Source organism: Triplophysa dalaica, chromosome 10, assembly GCF_015846415.1.
Source record: "Triplophysa dalaica isolate WHDGS20190420 chromosome 10, ASM1584641v1, whole genome shotgun sequence".
NCBI classification, from domain to species: Eukaryota; Metazoa; Chordata; class Actinopteri; order Cypriniformes; family Nemacheilidae; genus Triplophysa; species Triplophysa dalaica.
In genome coordinates, this window is record NC_079551.1 from 4310315 (window position 1) to 4329164 (window position 18850).

Genomic DNA, 18850 nt, shown 5'->3' on the forward strand with positions numbered 1-18850 from the left:
GTTTGTTTTGTTTTTTAAAATTTCTTTACGTTTTTTCCTCTGGCTATTTCTGTCCATGGGTAGCCTACATATTTTACAAAGAATACACTTTTAAACAGATGGAGAGCTGTACTATATAAAAAATAAAGGCACAGCTAAGGAACTGAGACTGAAAGTCCTTTGTGGTTCTGAGGCTGCTGACCAGGTGTTCCAAGAATTCCACTGTAGTTCATTTGGAGCTCACTGTGGCCAAATTAAAACCAGGGATGCCATCTGCAAGAGATACTACTGGCCTGGAATGACTTTAGACATAGATGGTTGGGTAGGTACTTATTTCTGACATTATGGTAAACATTGTTCATTATACATTGCACAGATGCAGTACCTTAATATAAAGTGTAATCAAAATACTATTAAATTGTGAAGACAGACAGTACATCTTCATGGGCAACATTTTTGTGTGAACTTTGACTTACAAAACTGTAATAACAGAATAATGTGTGTTATACTAAAGGTCTCCAGTTGTGTAGTGTGCCAGTCAAAAGGATGCAGCATAAAGAAGCCTGTGGAATACACCCCGATACTGGTATGGAAAATTGGATAGAAATTTGGTGTAAATAAATTTTTAAAAAATTTGATTTAGTTTTTAAACATTTTTTGATTCAGTTCAATGTAGTTTGTCTGTACATTTCTAATTATGAAACATTTTGCCCAATATTTCTTTTTGTGTTTAAATAAATTGTATACTTTCTTTTATACATCTTTAGGTCAACAGCCCTTTTGAGCTAGTAGGCATGGACCTTATAGGGAAGCTGAGCACTACTGAGGATGGACATCAGTACATCTGTGTAATGATAGACTATTTCACAAAGTGGCCTCAGGCATACCCTCTTAAATCAAAGTCAGCCAGTGAGGTCACTAAGTGCATAGTCAAGTTCTTCGATCAGTTCGAGGCCCCAAAAAGAATTTTAACAGATCAAGGAAAATAATTTGTAAATGCTGTATGTACACTTTTTTTCACGGTATATGATGCACAAAAGCAATAATATAAATAATCTGTAATTGTTGTCATTTCAGATAAACAGGGATGTGTGTGAAATTTTGGGTATTAAAAGGAGTTTGTGTGCCCCTTACCATCCCCAAACCAATGGATTGGTGGAGAAAATGAATGCAACAATACAGAGGTAATTGTTATTAGGTGTCAAACGACATGAGAGGTGCAGCCTATAATCCTATTGCTTCTGTTTTTTCTTATTCTTATTTAAACTAAAGCATTATGGGCAGCAAGAACAATAAAAAACGAAATATCTATATGTACATTATTACTACTGTTTTACCATAATACATGGATCTCCATCACTGCTCCTGGAGAGCTACCTTCCTGCAGACTGTAGCTGTAACTCCGTTTCCAAAACCTGCCTGTAATTTTAAAGCAACCCTGAACATCTTTGATTAGCTGCTTCAGCTGTGTTTGATTGGAGTTTAGGCTAAAATCTTCAGGACAGAGACCTCTGCCATAATATACAGTAATACAATTTTTGTCTGAAAACCTAGGGCCCTGGGGAAACTTGTGAGCAGCAAACCAAACATGTGGGACCAGTATTTGGATGCAGTGATGTTTGGGCTCAGAACCAAGAAACAAATCACAACCAACACTCTCCGTTTTTCCTTATGTTTGGCAGAGAGGCCCGCTACCCCTCAGAAATCCCAGAGCACTACCAGGTTTGTGAAAGTACCAGCTTGGTTATCTTATTCCAGATTTCTGATCCAATATTTGAATAGTTAAACTTTTGGTTATTATGTGTAGGTTGGCACTGAGGTTGAGGAAGTGGTTGCAGAAGAGGAGGTATTTTCCGGGATAAAACAACAGGAAAAAATATTTCAGGTTTTACGGAAACAAAATGTGGATGCAGCAGAGAAAAAAAAACAGGACAGCCGTGAAAAAATCCAGTGCACATACAACACTGGTGATCTTGTGTGGAGACAGAAGGTAAGACCCCAGCAGCGCAAAGGTGGAAAGCTGGATCCTGACTTCCTTGGACCATTTACAGTAACGAGAGTTGAAGGGAAATCTGCTGACCTCGTGGATAGCTGCGGCAAAGTTCTCCCCAAGGTCAGCATAGACCATCTAAAACTGTACATAGAGGAGATGCCAAGAATTCCTCATAAGCTAAAGGCAAACACAAAACCTCAAAACATCACCACAGCCTCCACCACTCTCTCTGCTTCTGCCGCCCCCATCCCTGCCTCTACTACCACCAATACCTCCACAGTCTCATCTGCCCCCACCACCACCAATGCCTCCACAATCTCATCTGCCTCCATTACCACCACTGCCTCTACAATCTCATCTGCCTCCACTCTGACCAATGCCTCCACGGCCTCATCTAACACCAATGCCTCCATGACCTCATCTGCCACCACAACCACCCCAGCCTCTAACTATCGCATGATACCGTTGAAAGTTGTAAGTTTCCCAGAGTATAAAAGTTATTAAAAATGATCAGATCTTTATTTTAAGATATTAAATTTTGAAGACAAATATCTTTATATATCTGCAGATATAACCGATGCTTGGAATGGGAAGGCTCCTCATGTTCTTGTGTGAAGAATTGGACCCTATGCAGTTTTTTTTGGACATAGCAAGAACTGCCCCAAATCAAGAATTAGAGGATTCAGTAAGAACTGACACGTAAAGAGGATAAATGACAGAGTAACAGCTCTTTTGATGTGAGAGTTGAACAGAGAATTTTGTAGCTTATTGTCAAGTTGATGGTTTACTATTTAACTTTGCACTCTGGCTATTAATACACAGTGCATGTGTCCTGTGGAAACACAATGTAGCCAGAAGTGTATTTCTCTGTTTATGTTCAATACAAGTTGCACAGATACTGGGCTACTCCACAGTGGTTGGCATGGAGCTTTGTTACTGTTGTGATCCAGGATAAGAACAAACATTTTTTTGAAAATGGAGTCATTATTTGCTCACTTATTGAATGTATTTATGACATTTTGAACAAAAATATTACAAAATTGCCCTTTTTGAATCACACATCCACATCATTTTGGTTTTCTGACAATTCAGTTTTAACATTTTAGCATATACATGTTATCCATGCATGACATGTACTTTTTATTCCAAGGTTATGAATTCATATTTGCTAATTCTTGTGAGACGATACAACGAGACTCATCGGGAGGAGGCACTCTCTATAGATTCGTTTGAAATGTCCCAAATCTGGAAAAATGAAAAGACCAAATTGAAGGTAAGAGATATGTATGTTTTCATGTAGCTGTAATGAAACCAAAAACTAATAATATTATATTATGTTGAGTGCAGTACGTCATGTACAGTTTATGTTTCAGATTGATCCTATGAGGTTCAACATTATTTTGGGTATTATAAACCAACACCATCACTGGATGCTCATGGTGAGATTTGAAAAACAAAGAAGTAATAAATGATGCACACTTTCCAGTATAAGGATGATAACGGACCAAAGGTTATTATGTGACAGTTCCTTGTGTGTTTTGTTTTACCATTTCAGATCATTTTCCCAAAGCAACAGAGAGCAATTCTACTAGATCCTTTTAAAGCAACTCCCCTGAAACTAAGAAGATGCCTCCAGTCCACAAGGTACTGTTGGTGTCAGTATTACAGTTTTTTTAAATTTGCTTGACTACAATTCCTATACAGTTCTAGTTGTGAGCTAACCAGTTGTTATTACCAGGTAAGATATGTGTACAATGGCAGTACTACTTGTGTTTTTTTGTTTATTAGGCTTTTACATGTAGTATGTGGAAATTGTAGTACAGAAAATACATAATGTAACCAGTATTAGTATAAGGTAGCTATATACTGTATATACTGTTCTTTACACGATTAACAGTAATTCTCAATCCCTTTGACTCATTTCTCCAATCAGAGTTAACATTCTCTAAAATGTTTATATTGTTTTCACAATGGTCATGTGAAAATTATAGTTATATACAAATAAAAGTGTGATTGACTTTATAACACTAACTTTTTACTGAAATATACAAAAAATGTTTACAAAGCTTGCAGTAGGTAAAATTTAATGGGAATAATCAGTACTGTAGTACTTAGTAAAAATGTACAGTGTACAATACATTTATTCTGGAGACATATGTTTTATGTAAACTTAAAAATAAAAATAATCTTTGCTGTGGGCCAATTTCATATAGAGTCAAAGTGATTTAAAATAATTGGAATATGTACTTTATGATTTTTTTCATTAGGACATTCATGAAGGGCAGAGGTTGTGCAGTGGGAAAATGGACATGTGAAACGCTTCCTCGCCCTGTGCAAAAAGATTCTGTGTCATGTGGAGTATTTCTCTGAAGGTATGAGTTATATTACATATAGATAGAATTATATATATGAACGAGGGGACACACACAGACAGACAGAAATACATACAGATTTATAGATAAACAGACAGTTACATTTTAAAGTGCTTAATTAACATGTTTATATTTTTTATTCAGTTTGCCGAAAAGGTTCTCTGTAATGAGATGGCTGACCAAATTGAATTCCCTTCAAGTAAAGAAGACCTTGATGAGTACAGAAAGGAGATAGCACGCACAGTTCTTGAAGAGACAGGTTTTATTCTTTGGTTGACTACAGATTTTTTGAATTAATAATAAAATTGACACATTTGAATATCACACTTTCCCTCACTTATTATAAATAATGTTTTTAGGTAACAGTATTGCATTCCACGTCGCTTTTTAAATATTTAACATATTTTTAGCTTGAGTGTTACATTAAACTGTTTTTATAAATAATATATGAAAAAAACTGGGTATCTAAAATATGCATGTTATATATTTTGTGTAACATTTTAAATGTTATAAAAATATCATCATATGGACTTCTAAAGCTGTGTTTTTTTCTAGATGATCTGTCAGAAATGTGTCTCTACTGCGGCTTGCAAGATGGGACAAAGCCGAAAAGAGTAAGACCAATAAACATGACTCCACCATCAACTGGGTAAGATTAATACTTCATTAAGTTTTAACTCTTTTCTTTGTAGCCCAATTGTTTACAAAGAATTTCTATTCTAGAGCATCACTACTGATGCAAAATATCTTTAAAGGAGCAGTTTTTTACTTATTTACTTACCCTCAAGTTGTTCAAAATCTGCATAAATTTCTTTGTTCTGATCACTTATGTTTTAATGTTTCCTACTATAGTAGTCAATGATGTCCCAGAACTGATAATTCCTAACTGTCTTCCAAACTATATTTTTTGTGTACATTTATACAGGTTGTGAGTAAATGATGACAGAATTAAAACTTTGGATGAAATGTCCCTTTATTTTCTCCTTTTACCAGATACAATGCGAACATTGCTGCAGGTGGTTCCATCAGGAATGTGTTGGGAATGAGGAGGACTTCCTTTGCCCAGCATGCACTTACTCTGACCTGGTACAATTGGTTTTAATTAATTAATGATTTTAAAGATTTAAAATAGATGAGAACAGACATCCCCAGAGTGCATTTAGGTGTCATTGGAGTGATTTTCAGTCAAAAAGAGAGCGGTCACAGATTTCGGTAACCTCTTCTGATGCATTAGGAGATTTGGTGACCGTGCATTATGTGAATGGGTGTTAACCTCAGGTCCAAATGATTTTAAAGATATAAAATAGATGAGAACAGACAACACCAGAGTGAATTTAGGTGTCATTGGAGTGATTTTCAGTCAAAAAGAGAGCGGTCACAGATTTCGGTAACCTCTTCTGATGCATTTTCATATTTGGTGACCGTGCATTATGTGAATGGGTGTTAACCTCAGGTCCAAATGATTTTAAAGATATAAAATAGATGAGATCAGACATCACCAGAGTGAATTTAGGTGTCATTGGAGTGATTTTCAGTCAAAAAGAGAGCGGTCACAGATTTCGGTAACCTCTTCTGATGCATTAGGAGATTTGGTGACCGTGCATTATGTGAATGGGTGTTAACCTCAGGTCCAAATGATTTTAAAGATATAAAATAGATGAGAACAGACAACACCAGAGTGAATTTAGGTGTCATTGGAGTGATTTTCAGTCAAAAAGAGAGCGGTCACAGATTTCGGTAACCTCTTCTGATGCATTTTCATATTTGGTGACCGTGCATTATGTGAATGGGTGTTAACCTCAGGTCCAAATGATTTTAAAGATATAAAATAGATGAGATCAGACATCACCAGAGTGAATTTAGGTGTCATTGGAGTGATTTTCAGTCAAAAAGAGAGCGGTCACAGATTTCGGTAACCTCTTCTGAAGCATTAGAGATTTGGTGACCGTGCATTATGTGAATGGGTGTAATCCTCAGGTCCAAATGATTTTAAAGATATAAAATAGATGAGAACAGACAACACCAGAGTGAATATACAACGTCATCAAAAGTTTTTAAAAACGTGTTATTCTTTGTAAAATATGTAGGCTACCCTTGGACAGAAATAGCCAGAGGAAAAAACGTAAAGAAATTTTAAAACAAAACAACAACCGTCATGATAATAAAGAATGTAATCGGGTCTTGTCTTTTAAATGAAAGAGCATGTTGTGCAGTATTCAGTCGGCGCTTCTGTTTCTTCTCCAGAAGTCTGCTTCACGCAGCTACACACACACACAGAAGAGCGCGAGGCAACATGACGTCATCGTGGAGTGGGTGGTCGTGTACATAGTTAAGGAACTCCCCTTCCGCGCTCGTGATGACGTGCACGTGCGCCAGGCACGTTCTCGCGTGAATAATACGAAACAGCGCTCTCTAGTCACAGATTTCGATAGGTCACAGATTTCGGCACAGCACTAGGGATGCTCCGATCCGATATTTGTATCGGAAATCGGCGTCGATACTGAATAAAATTCTAGATCGGGTATCGGTGACAAATTGCAACCGATACCCGATCTAGCTTACATAAAATTTCTGCTAGGCGATGTAAAAGTTCATGGAGACAACGGCGCTTAAACACTCTCGTGGCTGTGCTTTGCGAAGCGTGTGACATCATACGCTAGCAACGTGCTCTGTACGTAGTGCGCGTGAACAAGCGAACGTACCTTACATTGAGCAGCGAACAGCATGGAGCGACAAAAAATATCTGCCATTTAGATTTATTTTAGAACAGCCACGCCAACAAGTTACACCGCTGTTTGCAATACATGCGAAGTAAATGTTCCGAGGGGTGGTGATAAAGCTGTTCATTATAATACTACTAATTTAAGCACGCCGAGTTCAATAAGCTGAAGAAACTAAAACGAGACGGTACGAAGCAGCTAACTTTGGAGGAGACAACGAAAATAATTCAGAAATTTCCATCTAGTAGTGTGAAAGCAGCGAAAATCATTGAAAGCATTTTGAATTTCATGGTAATGGATTTGCAACCGCTGTCCGTCGTTGCGAAAAATGTCTTCAGACTCCTTATAAACCACCTGGAGCCGCGGTACGACATTGTGAAGCGTAACTGAGACCTGAACTGTACCAAAAAGTCTGCAAACACGTATACGAAAAAAATAAAGATGTTAATGCGGTGAGTTTTGTGGATAATTTGACTTTGAATTTCTATTTGCACCGACTAAACTATTATATCTTTTTTCCGTTTATTTTTACATGTGCAGCACAAGCTAGGGAAGCTAGTGTTTTGTTTATCTTTCGGTGTTGGATGTTAAATTTGATTTCCACTAACTTAGCTTAGTTTAGTGGACTTTGCTTTAATGACTAAAGCATTAAAAAGAGCTGATTCCTGTTTGAATATCTAAAGCAGTGAAGCTATTGCTTTTTTGCTCAATTTCAGCTGCTTTATTGTTTATTGTGCATTGATTTTTTAAATTATATTTGCACATAACAGTTATTAAGAGATTTTGTTTCCATTTATTAATACTTGTCTATCAAGCTAGTGAAGCTGTTGTTTTATTCAGCTGCTTAATTTGCACTTTAATTTTGAATTTCAAGTTTAAGATAGTGAACATTTTGTTTTATTTTGCTGGTTTAATAAATAATTCACAAAATTTGTGAATCATTTGTTTGTTATTTTGTTTTACGGGGTCAGGAAATTAATGTTAAGTCGAGCTTGATGTCTTGCACAGCAATGCACACAGTTTATTAAGTAATTGTGCACTTTAAAAATGTTACCTCAGTATCGGATCGGTACTCGGTATCGGCCAATACTGAATCTCAGGTATCGGAATCGGTATCGGAAGCAAAAAAGGTGGATCGGAGCATCCCTACACAGCACCTGCTTTTACGCACTGGGGTCACATTACTTTTTCAATCATGTTAGAAAAAGTTTAACAATAAAACCTTTCAAACTCGTCAGGACAGGATTTGTCAAGCCAACATAAAGTTTTTACTCGAACTTTACAATCTAGTTGGTATTTGCTGCCATCTGCTGTACAGCGTGTAACGAGCAACAACTTTATTGTTTCCTACTATTCTGATCTTTAAAGAAACTAATCTATCTAACCTTTGCCTTTCCACAACATCCGAATCAAACCCGACAATATTTGCAGTTTCCCAAAAATAATCTTTGTTTAACATATTGTAACAACCAGGCAAATGTAAGTCAGAGACCGAACACCACAGGGTCCAGTATGAAAGCTTTATTTAATTAAAACCATAAATACACTCCAGTACGGCACATTACCCCCCTTTAGTCAAGGCTTGCTTCAATCTCCCAGCCAACAGCGATCACAGGAGACACAGAGTTCGATCTCTCACGGGGTCAGACAGTAGTCCAGGTTTACGTGGCACCAGCACAGGGTATGCAGCAGCACTAGCACGTTGTCAGCTAGAATACAGGTTTCAGGAGCTCCCCTAACCAACAAAGACAGCCCTCACTGACTAGCTCTATTAACTCCCGCCTCTATCTGTCTACCTGTCTTCACCGCCGGAGACACTATTTATCTCGAGCGGGGCCGTTTAACGTGTCACCCACACTCGAGCTCCCGAACCACAAGCAGCCTCCCAAACAGTCTTTTTATCAGCCTTTTTAATCCGCATCACCTGTACACTTCAATTACCTCAGTCCCCACCCCTCATTAACTCAAAGACACCTCCACCGTACTCCCTTACATCACAATAAGTTCAGTTTAATTGAACTCTAAGTGACTTGTACTATTGTTTTATAACAATACATAATAATGTAAAATGTGATATTAATTTATTCTCTTTTCACTAATGTGCAGCCGATGCAGCATAAAAACAATCTGTTTTTACAAGATCTTCTGAGTCTGAACTTCCTTAAAATGAAACCCACCAGCGTCACGATCTTAAACAAAACCTCGGTTTGCTCAACAGAATCAGTTGGCAAGTTACCATCTGTTACATACCGTGTGTGATGAGTCATCCTTCCTTTCAGCTCAGAGGACAACAGTGGATCTGGTTGATTTGTCTTCTTTCTGGTGGAATTCCGATTCTCCATGTTACTGTTCTGACTTTCATACCGACTGTCAAAATAATATAAGTGTGTTTTGCTTAAAAAACATTCATGCTTGAAAGGTCACGTAATCCATTCCACACCCTGTACACTGAAAAAAACGAGATCCATTTTAGTGACGTCTACACTGTTGTGCGAAATATAAATCTACACTACAGCGGTATCGCGATACCGTCCGGTTAAAGTCTTCTTATTCCGCCTTCGATAAGGATTAAGCGCGTTATAACCAGATCCGTGTTTCTTGGGTCTCATCGTGGAATGCAACGGGGCGGAGTCTGTCTGTCGTCATATCGACCTTAAAGAAACAGACCGAAATAAAATCACCGATGCTGTGAAAGTTATTAAGCTCCTAAATATTAAATATATTATTTTCATAAAGTTTAATGAGCGAGAATCATGCTGTACATTTATGTCATTAAGATATAGTACATGCGTGTTTGCTGTTCGTGTAAATGCTGGTCAGTTTTTTTCTTCAGTAGATCATCACATTTCAGTGACTTGTAAGTTTGATTCAGATCTGAGCTGAATGTGTTTTCTTCTGCTCGCTGGTGCATGAAATAAAATGTGAGGTGACCTATTAGAAAGTGTGTGTTGTGCATGTGTGTCTCTTTGAGCACTTACAGTGGTGTGAAAAAGTAGGCCCCGTTCCGGATTTTTTGAATATTTGTCATGTTTAAATGATTCTGATCATCATCTAATTTGTGTATATGTGACCCTGGACAACAAAACCAGTCTTATTGGTCAATTTTTCGAAATGGGGATATTTCCATAATCTGAAAGCTGAATAAATATGCTTTCTATTGATGTATGAGTTGTTGGAATGTGACAATGTCTGGCTGGGTAACAACCTTTTAAAACTCTGGAATCTGAGAATGAAAAAAATTACCTTTGAAGTTGTTAAGAAGGGGCACTGTTGCAGGACATCCACTCACAAAAATGAAGTTTTTCTATATTGAAGGTAGGAAATTTACAAAATATCTTCATTGGACATGATCTTTAGTTAATAGTAAAAAATATTTTTTAATTTTGACCCATACAATGTATTTTTGTCTTTTACTAAAAATGTTCCCTTGCTACTTAAGACTGGTTTTGTGATCCATGGTCACATTTGACCAAAAAACAGTGTAAACATTTGGTCTTTGTTGTCGCAGTTTAAATTTAGTTGACAGTATTTTGTGAACATGTATGTGTGTGATCAAACGGTCAGCACAAACAATTCATGATTTAAATCCAATATGGTTCACATCACCAAATAAATTTCTACAACCATTTTGACATCCGCTTTAGATAGTAAGCATTAATACTATACAGTTGAAAGAAAAAGTATGTGAACCCTTTGGGCTTACTTGGATTTCTTCATAAAATGTGTTCTGATCTTCATCTAAGTCACAACAATAGAGAACCACAGTCTGCTCAAACTAATACCGCACAAACATTATACGTTTTCATGTTTTTATTGAACACAACATGTAAACATTCATAGTGCAGGCTGGAAAAAGTAATGTGAACCTTTGGGTTTAATAACTGGTTGACCCTCCTTTGACAGCAATAACCTCAACCAAACGTTCCCTATAGTTGCAGATCAGACCTGCAGAACGGTCAGGAGAAATTTTGGACCATTCCTCTTTACAAAAGTGTTTCAGTTCAGCATAATTCTTGGGATGTCTGGTGTGAATCGCTCTCTTGAGGTCATGCCACAGCATCTCAATCGGGTTGAGGTCAGGACTCTGACTGGGCCACTCCAGAAGGTGTATTTTCTTCTGTTGAAGCCATTCTGTTGTTGATTACTTCTATGCTTTGGGTCGTTGTCCTGTTGCATCGTCCATCCTCTGTTAAGCTTCAGTTGGCGGACAGATGGTCTTAAGTTTCCTGCAAAATGTCTTGATAAACTTTGGAATTCATTTTTCCATTGATGACAGTAATCCGTCCAGGGCCTGAGGCAGCAAAGCAGCCCCAAACCAAGATGCCCCCTCCACCATATTTCACAGTTGGGATGAGGTTTTGATGTTGGTGTGCTGTGCCTTTTGTTCTCCACACATAGCGTTGTGTGTTCTTTCCAAACAACTCAATTTTGGTTTCATCTGTCCACAGAATGTTTTGCCAGTAGTGCTGTGGAACATCCAGGTGCTCTTTTGCAAACTTCAAACGTGCTTCAATGTTTTTTTTTGGACAGCAGTGGCTTCCTCCGTGGTGTCCTCCCATGAAGTCCATTCATGTTTAATGTTTTCCTTATTGTAGATTTGTCTACAAAAATGTTAGCATGTGCCAGAGATTTCTGTAAGTGTTTAGCTGACACTCTAGGATTCTTCTTCACCTCATTGAGCATTCTGCGCTGTGCTCTTGCAGTCATCTTTACAGGTCACCACGCCTAGGGAGTGTAGCAACAGTGTTGAACTTTCTCCATTTGTAGACAGTCTGTCTTACCGTGGACACATGGACATCAAGGCTTTTAGATATACTTTTGTAGCCCTTTCCAGCTTTATGGAAGTCAACAATTCTTGATCGTAGGTCTTCTGAGATCTCTTTTGTGCGAGGTATGGTTCACATCAGACAACGCTTCTTCAGAACAGCAAACTCAAATCTGGTGTGAGTTTTTTATTGGACAGGCCAGCTTTAATCAACACATCCAATCTCATCACATTGATTGGACCCCAGGTTGGCTGACTCCTGGCTCCAATGAGCTCTTGGAGAAGTCATTAGCCTAGGGTTTCACATACTTTTTCCACCCTCCACTATGAATGTTTACATGTTGTGTTCAATAAAAACATGAAAACGTATAATGTTTGTGCGGTATTAGTTTAAGCAGACTGTGTTTCTCTATTGTTGTGACTAAGATGAAGATCAGAACACATTTTATGAAGTGAAAATGTTTTTACAATTATGATAAATGTATTTTGCATACAGAGTCATATATGGATGGCATAAAGATAATATTGCTGGAAAACATTTTCAGATATCTTTTAAAGGGACAGTTCAACCATAAAAAGAAAATTCATTAGGTCATCATTTACTCACCCCTTAACTCACATCAATGCATATTAAAACTAGAAATCAATCTTACATCAATATGTTTGAAAATGCTTAAACACAAATGAGTTTTGGAGTATAAAGAACTTTTATTGGCCTATCTGGAGGGTGATATTCTCAAGTCGCCATATATTATACATATACAAAGAAAAATTTTCTCTCGTGCACCAACAAATGAATATGAATTTTTTACTCATGGATTAACTGCTCTTTTAAAAACGTATATGTGATCGAAAAACTGCTTATAAATCAACTCCGTTCTGCATCTTAGCCAGAGCAAGAGCAGACGTCTAATCGAATAATCTCAATTAATCAACTAACAGGACGGTTTAATCAATTTGCAGCGCCCCGACGGGACCCCTCAGGTCTTACAAGTTCAAAACGCATCGATCAGATGGTAAATAAAACTAATTATGTACAGTTTTTATCCCTTGTTTGTTATAGCATTACACTGGTGCAAAAATGCATTAGGCACCTAGCAGGAGGCATAACAGAGGCCATCTGTGTCCCTCAGCTAAATGAATAAAGGGGGAAAAAATAAAAGATGATTTAAATTTAAATTCATCCTTTAAACATGTAGAATGTAGCTGGCAGGCCCGTGCAGTGGGGTCTGCTTTCAGTAAACGAATAACGTTGGGATAATTGGGGCAGTTATTCTCTGCTTACAAGGCGTAAACTGATAAACTATTGTCTGCCCAGCACTTTGAAACACTACAGGGCCCAAGCCCAGATATGTGACGGTTCACACTGTTTTCAGTACAGAAAAGCCCAAGATTCTTTCCAGTGGTTTAAGGTACTGCAAAGTGAAAACAGTAGTAAAATAAATAAAAAAATAAGAAACCGAAAGTTGTGGTATCTATATAAACATTTGATCACTTTATCTACAGAGATTATCCAGGCCTTGCATTTCAGCAGAGCTTAAATGTATGACCTTGGCGTTCACCATGCTTTTGTTCATTTTAGCCATATTTAGAAACTAGAATATTATAGACACTTGGATGGGCTGAACAGAACAACCTAGCTACTGTATAGCATCTGACAGAAACAAACTACTCTGACACCACACTAGCAAGGACCACATTGCAACCATACAGTCTCACAAAGCAACTTACTAAAAACCAACTAAATCCCCTTTGAAACCACATCGAGATGACATAGACATCCTAGCAACTGATTAAAACCCAATCAAAACCCCTTAAAAACCACACAGGTGCCCTAACAACTGACTTAAAACCTCTTAGAAACACATAGCGACCACACAATCAACTTACCGAAACCCACTCAAAACTCCCGGAAACCACACTGTGATCACAAAGACACCTTGGCAACTGACTAAAACCCACTCAAAACCCTTTGAATCGTCATTGTGACCACACAGACACCCTAGCAACTGACTAAAACCAATTTAAAACTACCTTGAAATAACATTGTGGCCACAAAGATGCCCACAACAATTGACTAAAAATCAACTTAACCCTTCAAAAACCACACTGCTACCACACAGACATCCTACAACAGACTTAAAAACCCCTTAGAACCAAGTAGAAACCACATTGCGATCACACATACACCCTAGCAACTGACTAAAACCCACTCAAAACCCTTTGAATCCACATTGTGACCACATAGACACCCTAGCAATTGATTAAAACCCACTCAAAACCCTTTGAATCCACATTGAAGAAATCCAAGTAAGCCCAAAGGGTTCACATACTTTTTCTTTCAACTGTATGAAGTGATCTCTCCTTAACCACCACCAGTTTCATCCACCTACATTTTCAATACCTACAATAAATAATGACACAAAACCACAAAACCAACATGTGTGGTGTCTTCATGTTGTGTGCTGTGGTATAATTCTAAATCTAGTTAAAGATTTATAAAATGGGGAAAATACCCTCATGAGTATATAGCACACATTAGGAAACTTTCAAGTTGAGAGACTTAACATGGGGATAGAAACCACCAAGTATTGACATATCGAGAGCTCTTTTTCTCAGGTGGTCCTGTACATACTTAACTGCCACATTAGTGACATTCCATGATATTTTTATAGAAAAGTTTTCATTGGGAACAAAGAACATGGACTTTTTATGCGCCGCCAGATTTGTTTTTTATACAATTTTAATTTTTGTAGTTTTTTTACAAGACTTTTTAATTAATGAAAAGTTTTTTCTGATAGTTAAAGTAATACAAGTTATGTATATATTTTCATGTCTTTAGCCTTGGGTTTTTATAGGAAACGACTGAAGTGGAGGTTGAATCATTCAGAAAGTCTTGTTACCCAAAAAAACTTTCCATCATCAACTACCTGAAAGAGACAACAAAAACTTCTTTTTTAAAAGCACCATCAAATCTTATAAACAAGACACTGACACGGTTTCATGTGTTGGTGGAGGATGGGGGCGGGTAGCTTGGGTTTTTGATGGTGATGTCAATGTAATTGTGTTCTGGTGGACAATCTGTCCGTCAAAACCCATGTCATCATATTTGACGTAAATATCTCTGTAATGAAAAACATTCTGCTGTTATTTTTAATAAATTGACGACAACCAGTCAAAATTATGTTAAAACATAATTTATTCGTTTGTTTTGGTATTTATGTCACTACATTTGAGTATGCTGTCTGATTTGCTTCAACATCCTGTTAGAAAAAGACAGAAATAAAAAAAAATCTGAAATCCAAATATAATAAACCAAGTGATTACGTTGCATGACATAATTTGCATATTCAGTTGTATGATCAAATGAGTAAAGCCACAAAAGTGTATATTGATAAGTAACTGATTTTCTGATTCAATATACAAGTAAAAATACTAAAGCAACAACGATACAACAGCAACAACATTATCGTAGTGCTTGGTCAAGTGTATCTTTGTCTGAACTATAGTAAAAAATTACTTACAAAATGATGTAATTTACAATATTTAGGTATCAATATTACAGTATAAAAATACTCACTCTCATTATTTGTTGTTTAGAGTTATGCCAGAAAATCACAAAAACGATGACCAGCAGCCCCACCACAAGACCAGTTATCAGCGGTATTAAATAATGCTGACTGGGATCTGTATGAAAAAGATTAATACATTTTAAGTGATAATTTACGTTTAAGTAATAACTAATGGTTTGGAAATGTAAATTATTTTAATTGTGTGCACCCATTAGCAAGTTTTAGGTCTTCCTGCCATACCTGAACACGCCTGACAGAGTTCATTGATGTGTAGAAGTTTTGTGTGGTTTGTGATGGGATTATTGATGACACATCTGTATGTGTTTGTATCGTGATATTCCACCTCCAGAGGTAGAGGGAGTCTGATGTTGAGATCAGACACACTGATGCTGGACAATAAACTGTTTCCTTTGTACCAGGAGAGACTCACATGTGTCACATTCATCACTGAACACAACAACACACATTCTGACACTGAAGATCTTTCTGATGATGAAGAACATTGAGAAGAGTTTCTGATGACGACAGGAACAGACAGACGAGCTGAAAAACAATTTATCAGCCGCTTGAAAACGTTTTCTTAGTCAGGATACACTTTTGAAAATGTATAACTGTAAAAAAATGATGTAAAATAGCATCTCAGCAGCAAGCGTACCAGCCGAACCTCCTTAACACAGAGCATACTGTATATTGACAACAAGCTCGATGTCTTATGACTTGACTTGTCAAGACTTGAATTCTCTTTACTCACCATAGGCAGTTAGATTAAATATCTTGAACAATGTTTCTTTCCCATTGATGACCTCTAATCTATAAAGTCCAGAGTCTGTTGTTCTCATGTTTGTGATGGTGAGAGATCCAGTCTGACTGTTGATCTGCAGTCTACCACCATATCTTCCAGTCTGATATGTTTTGGGTTTCTGATTATAAATATCAGCTATTGGAATCCCTTGAGGTCCAAACATCCACAGTATCTGATCACGTCTTTGTATGTGAATAACATCAGTGTGTAATGTGACAGAATCTCCCTCCATCACTGACTTGACTTCATCTGAACACACATTAAGAGAATGTACAGTATTTAAATGTTATTGAAAAGCAGAATATCTTAAGAGTTTATAACAACTTTTTCCATCCAAAGTTAAGCTTGGTTTAGAAAACCTTCACTTCCAAGTACCTTCATCTGCATGTTTCAGATTGTTAGGATCCTCACGGGTCTGTGGAAGCAGCTGAAGACCTGTGGAAGACACACAGACCACACAGAACATGAATATTACTGATCAAACCTCTTTCCTGTTATCCTGGTATTACTACATTCTGTCAGAGTCTCAGTTGCCTTTAATATATAAAGTTACCGTCAAAAGTGGTAATGTCTTGGATCCGAAGTTCAGATGATAAGGAAATTCTTTCAATGTAAAGTCTAAAATGTCAAGTTTTAAGATCAAGAAAAGCGTTTTTCGTTGAATGTGAATCAGAAATCAAACATTTATTCATTTTGCAGACGATTTTTTCAAAACGAGGGCATATAAACATTTTGTCAACATTTAAAACGGTATCGAAATACATCATTACTTTCCACGATTATCGGAGAGAGAAACACGTAAAGTATTAATGTTCTCAAAAGACACATCCTCGCACTCTGCCGACAAGCGTGACTTTATAGACCGCCCACACGCCCATCGCGAAACTACTCATAGTTGCACAGACACAAATGAAGGAGTTCTCGCTCGCTAGAGTCATGGTTTGTTTGAAGCAGCAAGTGCAGGACACATTGTCAAAACTCATATCAATTAGCTAAGAATGAATTAACGAGTATTAAACGACTCAATGTTCGTGCGATAGGATGATACAGGGCGTTTAAACAAAAATATAGCGTGAAATAATAAACAACACAATAAATAACAAGCACTAAAGTATTCGCATTGAATTCAGGTTATGAGGCAATTCTCTTACATCACAAATGAGTCTCTCATGACGACTGTTCACATAGAGAATCGAGTTAACATCCTAAACGCAGTTTCAGCGGACATAGCAACGCTTGAATGAGTTCAATAATAAGTTCAAAATTTTCTTCAACGTAAGTCACCAAAAGACGTTCTTACCTTTGACAATAAACGGTGAGAGCACAACACAAATACGTATAAATAACATCCTGGTATCCTCGGGATATGATGAAGGTTGGAAGTGGAGTTGGAGAGGCTCTTGATGGAAGCGCTGATGACGCTGACGGCCAAGCAACTTACCACAAAACAACTTGAGGTCGTTGTTTAGCCAAGGGGGCGGATCCGCTGTTCCATATCACACCCTTTAACACCGGTATTCACCATCATGTATAGCTTGTTGCTAATATATAATGAGTAACTACGCAATAGTTTTTGCTAGTTCATACTGCATGAAGTGATGACATATACACCTTTTACATTAAATATGAAAATAAGTTTTTCCAAGATTATCAAATGCTGTGTTGTAAGAAATTGCTTATATTTAATTCGACACATGTAGTTAACTAATTACATTTTTATTATAATGGTTGTGTATTAAGTGCATATTAATTTGTATATTGTTGTTTTAATTGGCCACTGTGGAGAACTTCTGTGTGTCGTGGTCAGGAGTGTAGGAGCAGACAACATGGTTCTGGTATCCGTTCATGTCCCAAGCTATGTATCTTAATGCTGTGTTATGAGGGGAGACATAAAAGGTTTTTCCATTGGAGAAAATATTATTGCCCTCATGTTCATGTTGCTACAAATAAAACCTAAAGACATGGTATGAGCAATTCATTTATTGAATATTTATATACTCACACACATACAAAATACAAAAATGTAAATACATTGTACAAAAAAGTGCAGCAGTTCCTTCAAGTCCTGAGGTTGTGAAGAGGAACTGTCATGGATTGAGATCTGGGCACTTTGGAAGCAAGGGTAAAACCCTCAAGTCTGTATCATGTTCCTCAAGCATTCCTGAGAAGTGTTTGCAGTGCGAGTGCTTGCAGTGCGAGTGCTGAAATAGGCCACTAACAACCGGGAACAATACTGTTATGATGGGGAACAGTTTTCTGTTGACGAATGGAGAGTGACTCCTAAGTAACACCTAAATCCCAGCAATGCGCAAAAGTGCCATTTTGGGTAACAGATGTCAAAAGTAATAAGCATTCATAAAGTAGACTATAACAAACATTCTCAATTGCTAAGATACATTGAAATTAAGAAATACAGAGAAAGTTATCAGCAGCTTGTTGAAGTTCGCAAACTGATGTCTTTTTTATCTTCTGTATAGATCAGTTAAAGATGTGATCAGATTGGTTTACAGCATCAGATCCAGAAGAGCTGAGCATCATCAGAGACATCAGACATCTGTCTTAAGGGAGGCAGAAATCAAATTTAGTACAGTGTACTACAAACAATGTCTGCATAAAACTACTTTTCAAGCTGCTAGTGGTAAAACTT

The 18850-nt window shown here is 37.3% G+C and overlaps 1 protein-coding gene and 2 long non-coding RNA genes across 3 annotated transcripts; 2 read left to right on the top strand and 1 right to left on the bottom strand.

Annotated features, from left to right (window-relative positions):
• Nucleotides 1-153: 153 nt before the first annotated feature.
• Nucleotides 154-881, top strand: LOC130430791 (uncharacterized). Its single transcript, XR_008907922.1, has 3 exons — nt 154-301; nt 494-565; nt 747-881. It is a non-coding gene; the product is annotated as an uncharacterized LOC130430791 (long non-coding RNA).
• Nucleotides 882-4523: 3642 nt separating this feature from the next.
• LOC130430260 (uncharacterized) lies at nt 4524-6537 on the top strand. Its single transcript, XR_008907758.1, has 3 exons — nt 4524-4603; nt 4900-4993; nt 5338-6537. It is a non-coding gene; the product is annotated as an uncharacterized LOC130430260 (long non-coding RNA).
• An 8510-nt stretch (nt 6538-15047) lies between these two features.
• Nucleotides 15048-17628, bottom strand: LOC130429876 (SLAM family member 5-like). The gene is made up of 6 exons (XM_056758704.1): nt 17504-17628; nt 16579-16638; nt 16153-16452; nt 15642-15944; nt 15410-15516; nt 15048-15092 (listed from the first exon to the last, which is right to left on the bottom strand). The coding sequence occupies exons 1-6, from the start codon at nt 17550-17552 to the stop codon at nt 15048-15050; spliced, it is 864 nt and encodes a 287-aa protein (XP_056614682.1). The 5' UTR covers nt 17553-17628.
• Between the last annotated feature and the right edge of the window lie 1222 nt (nt 17629-18850).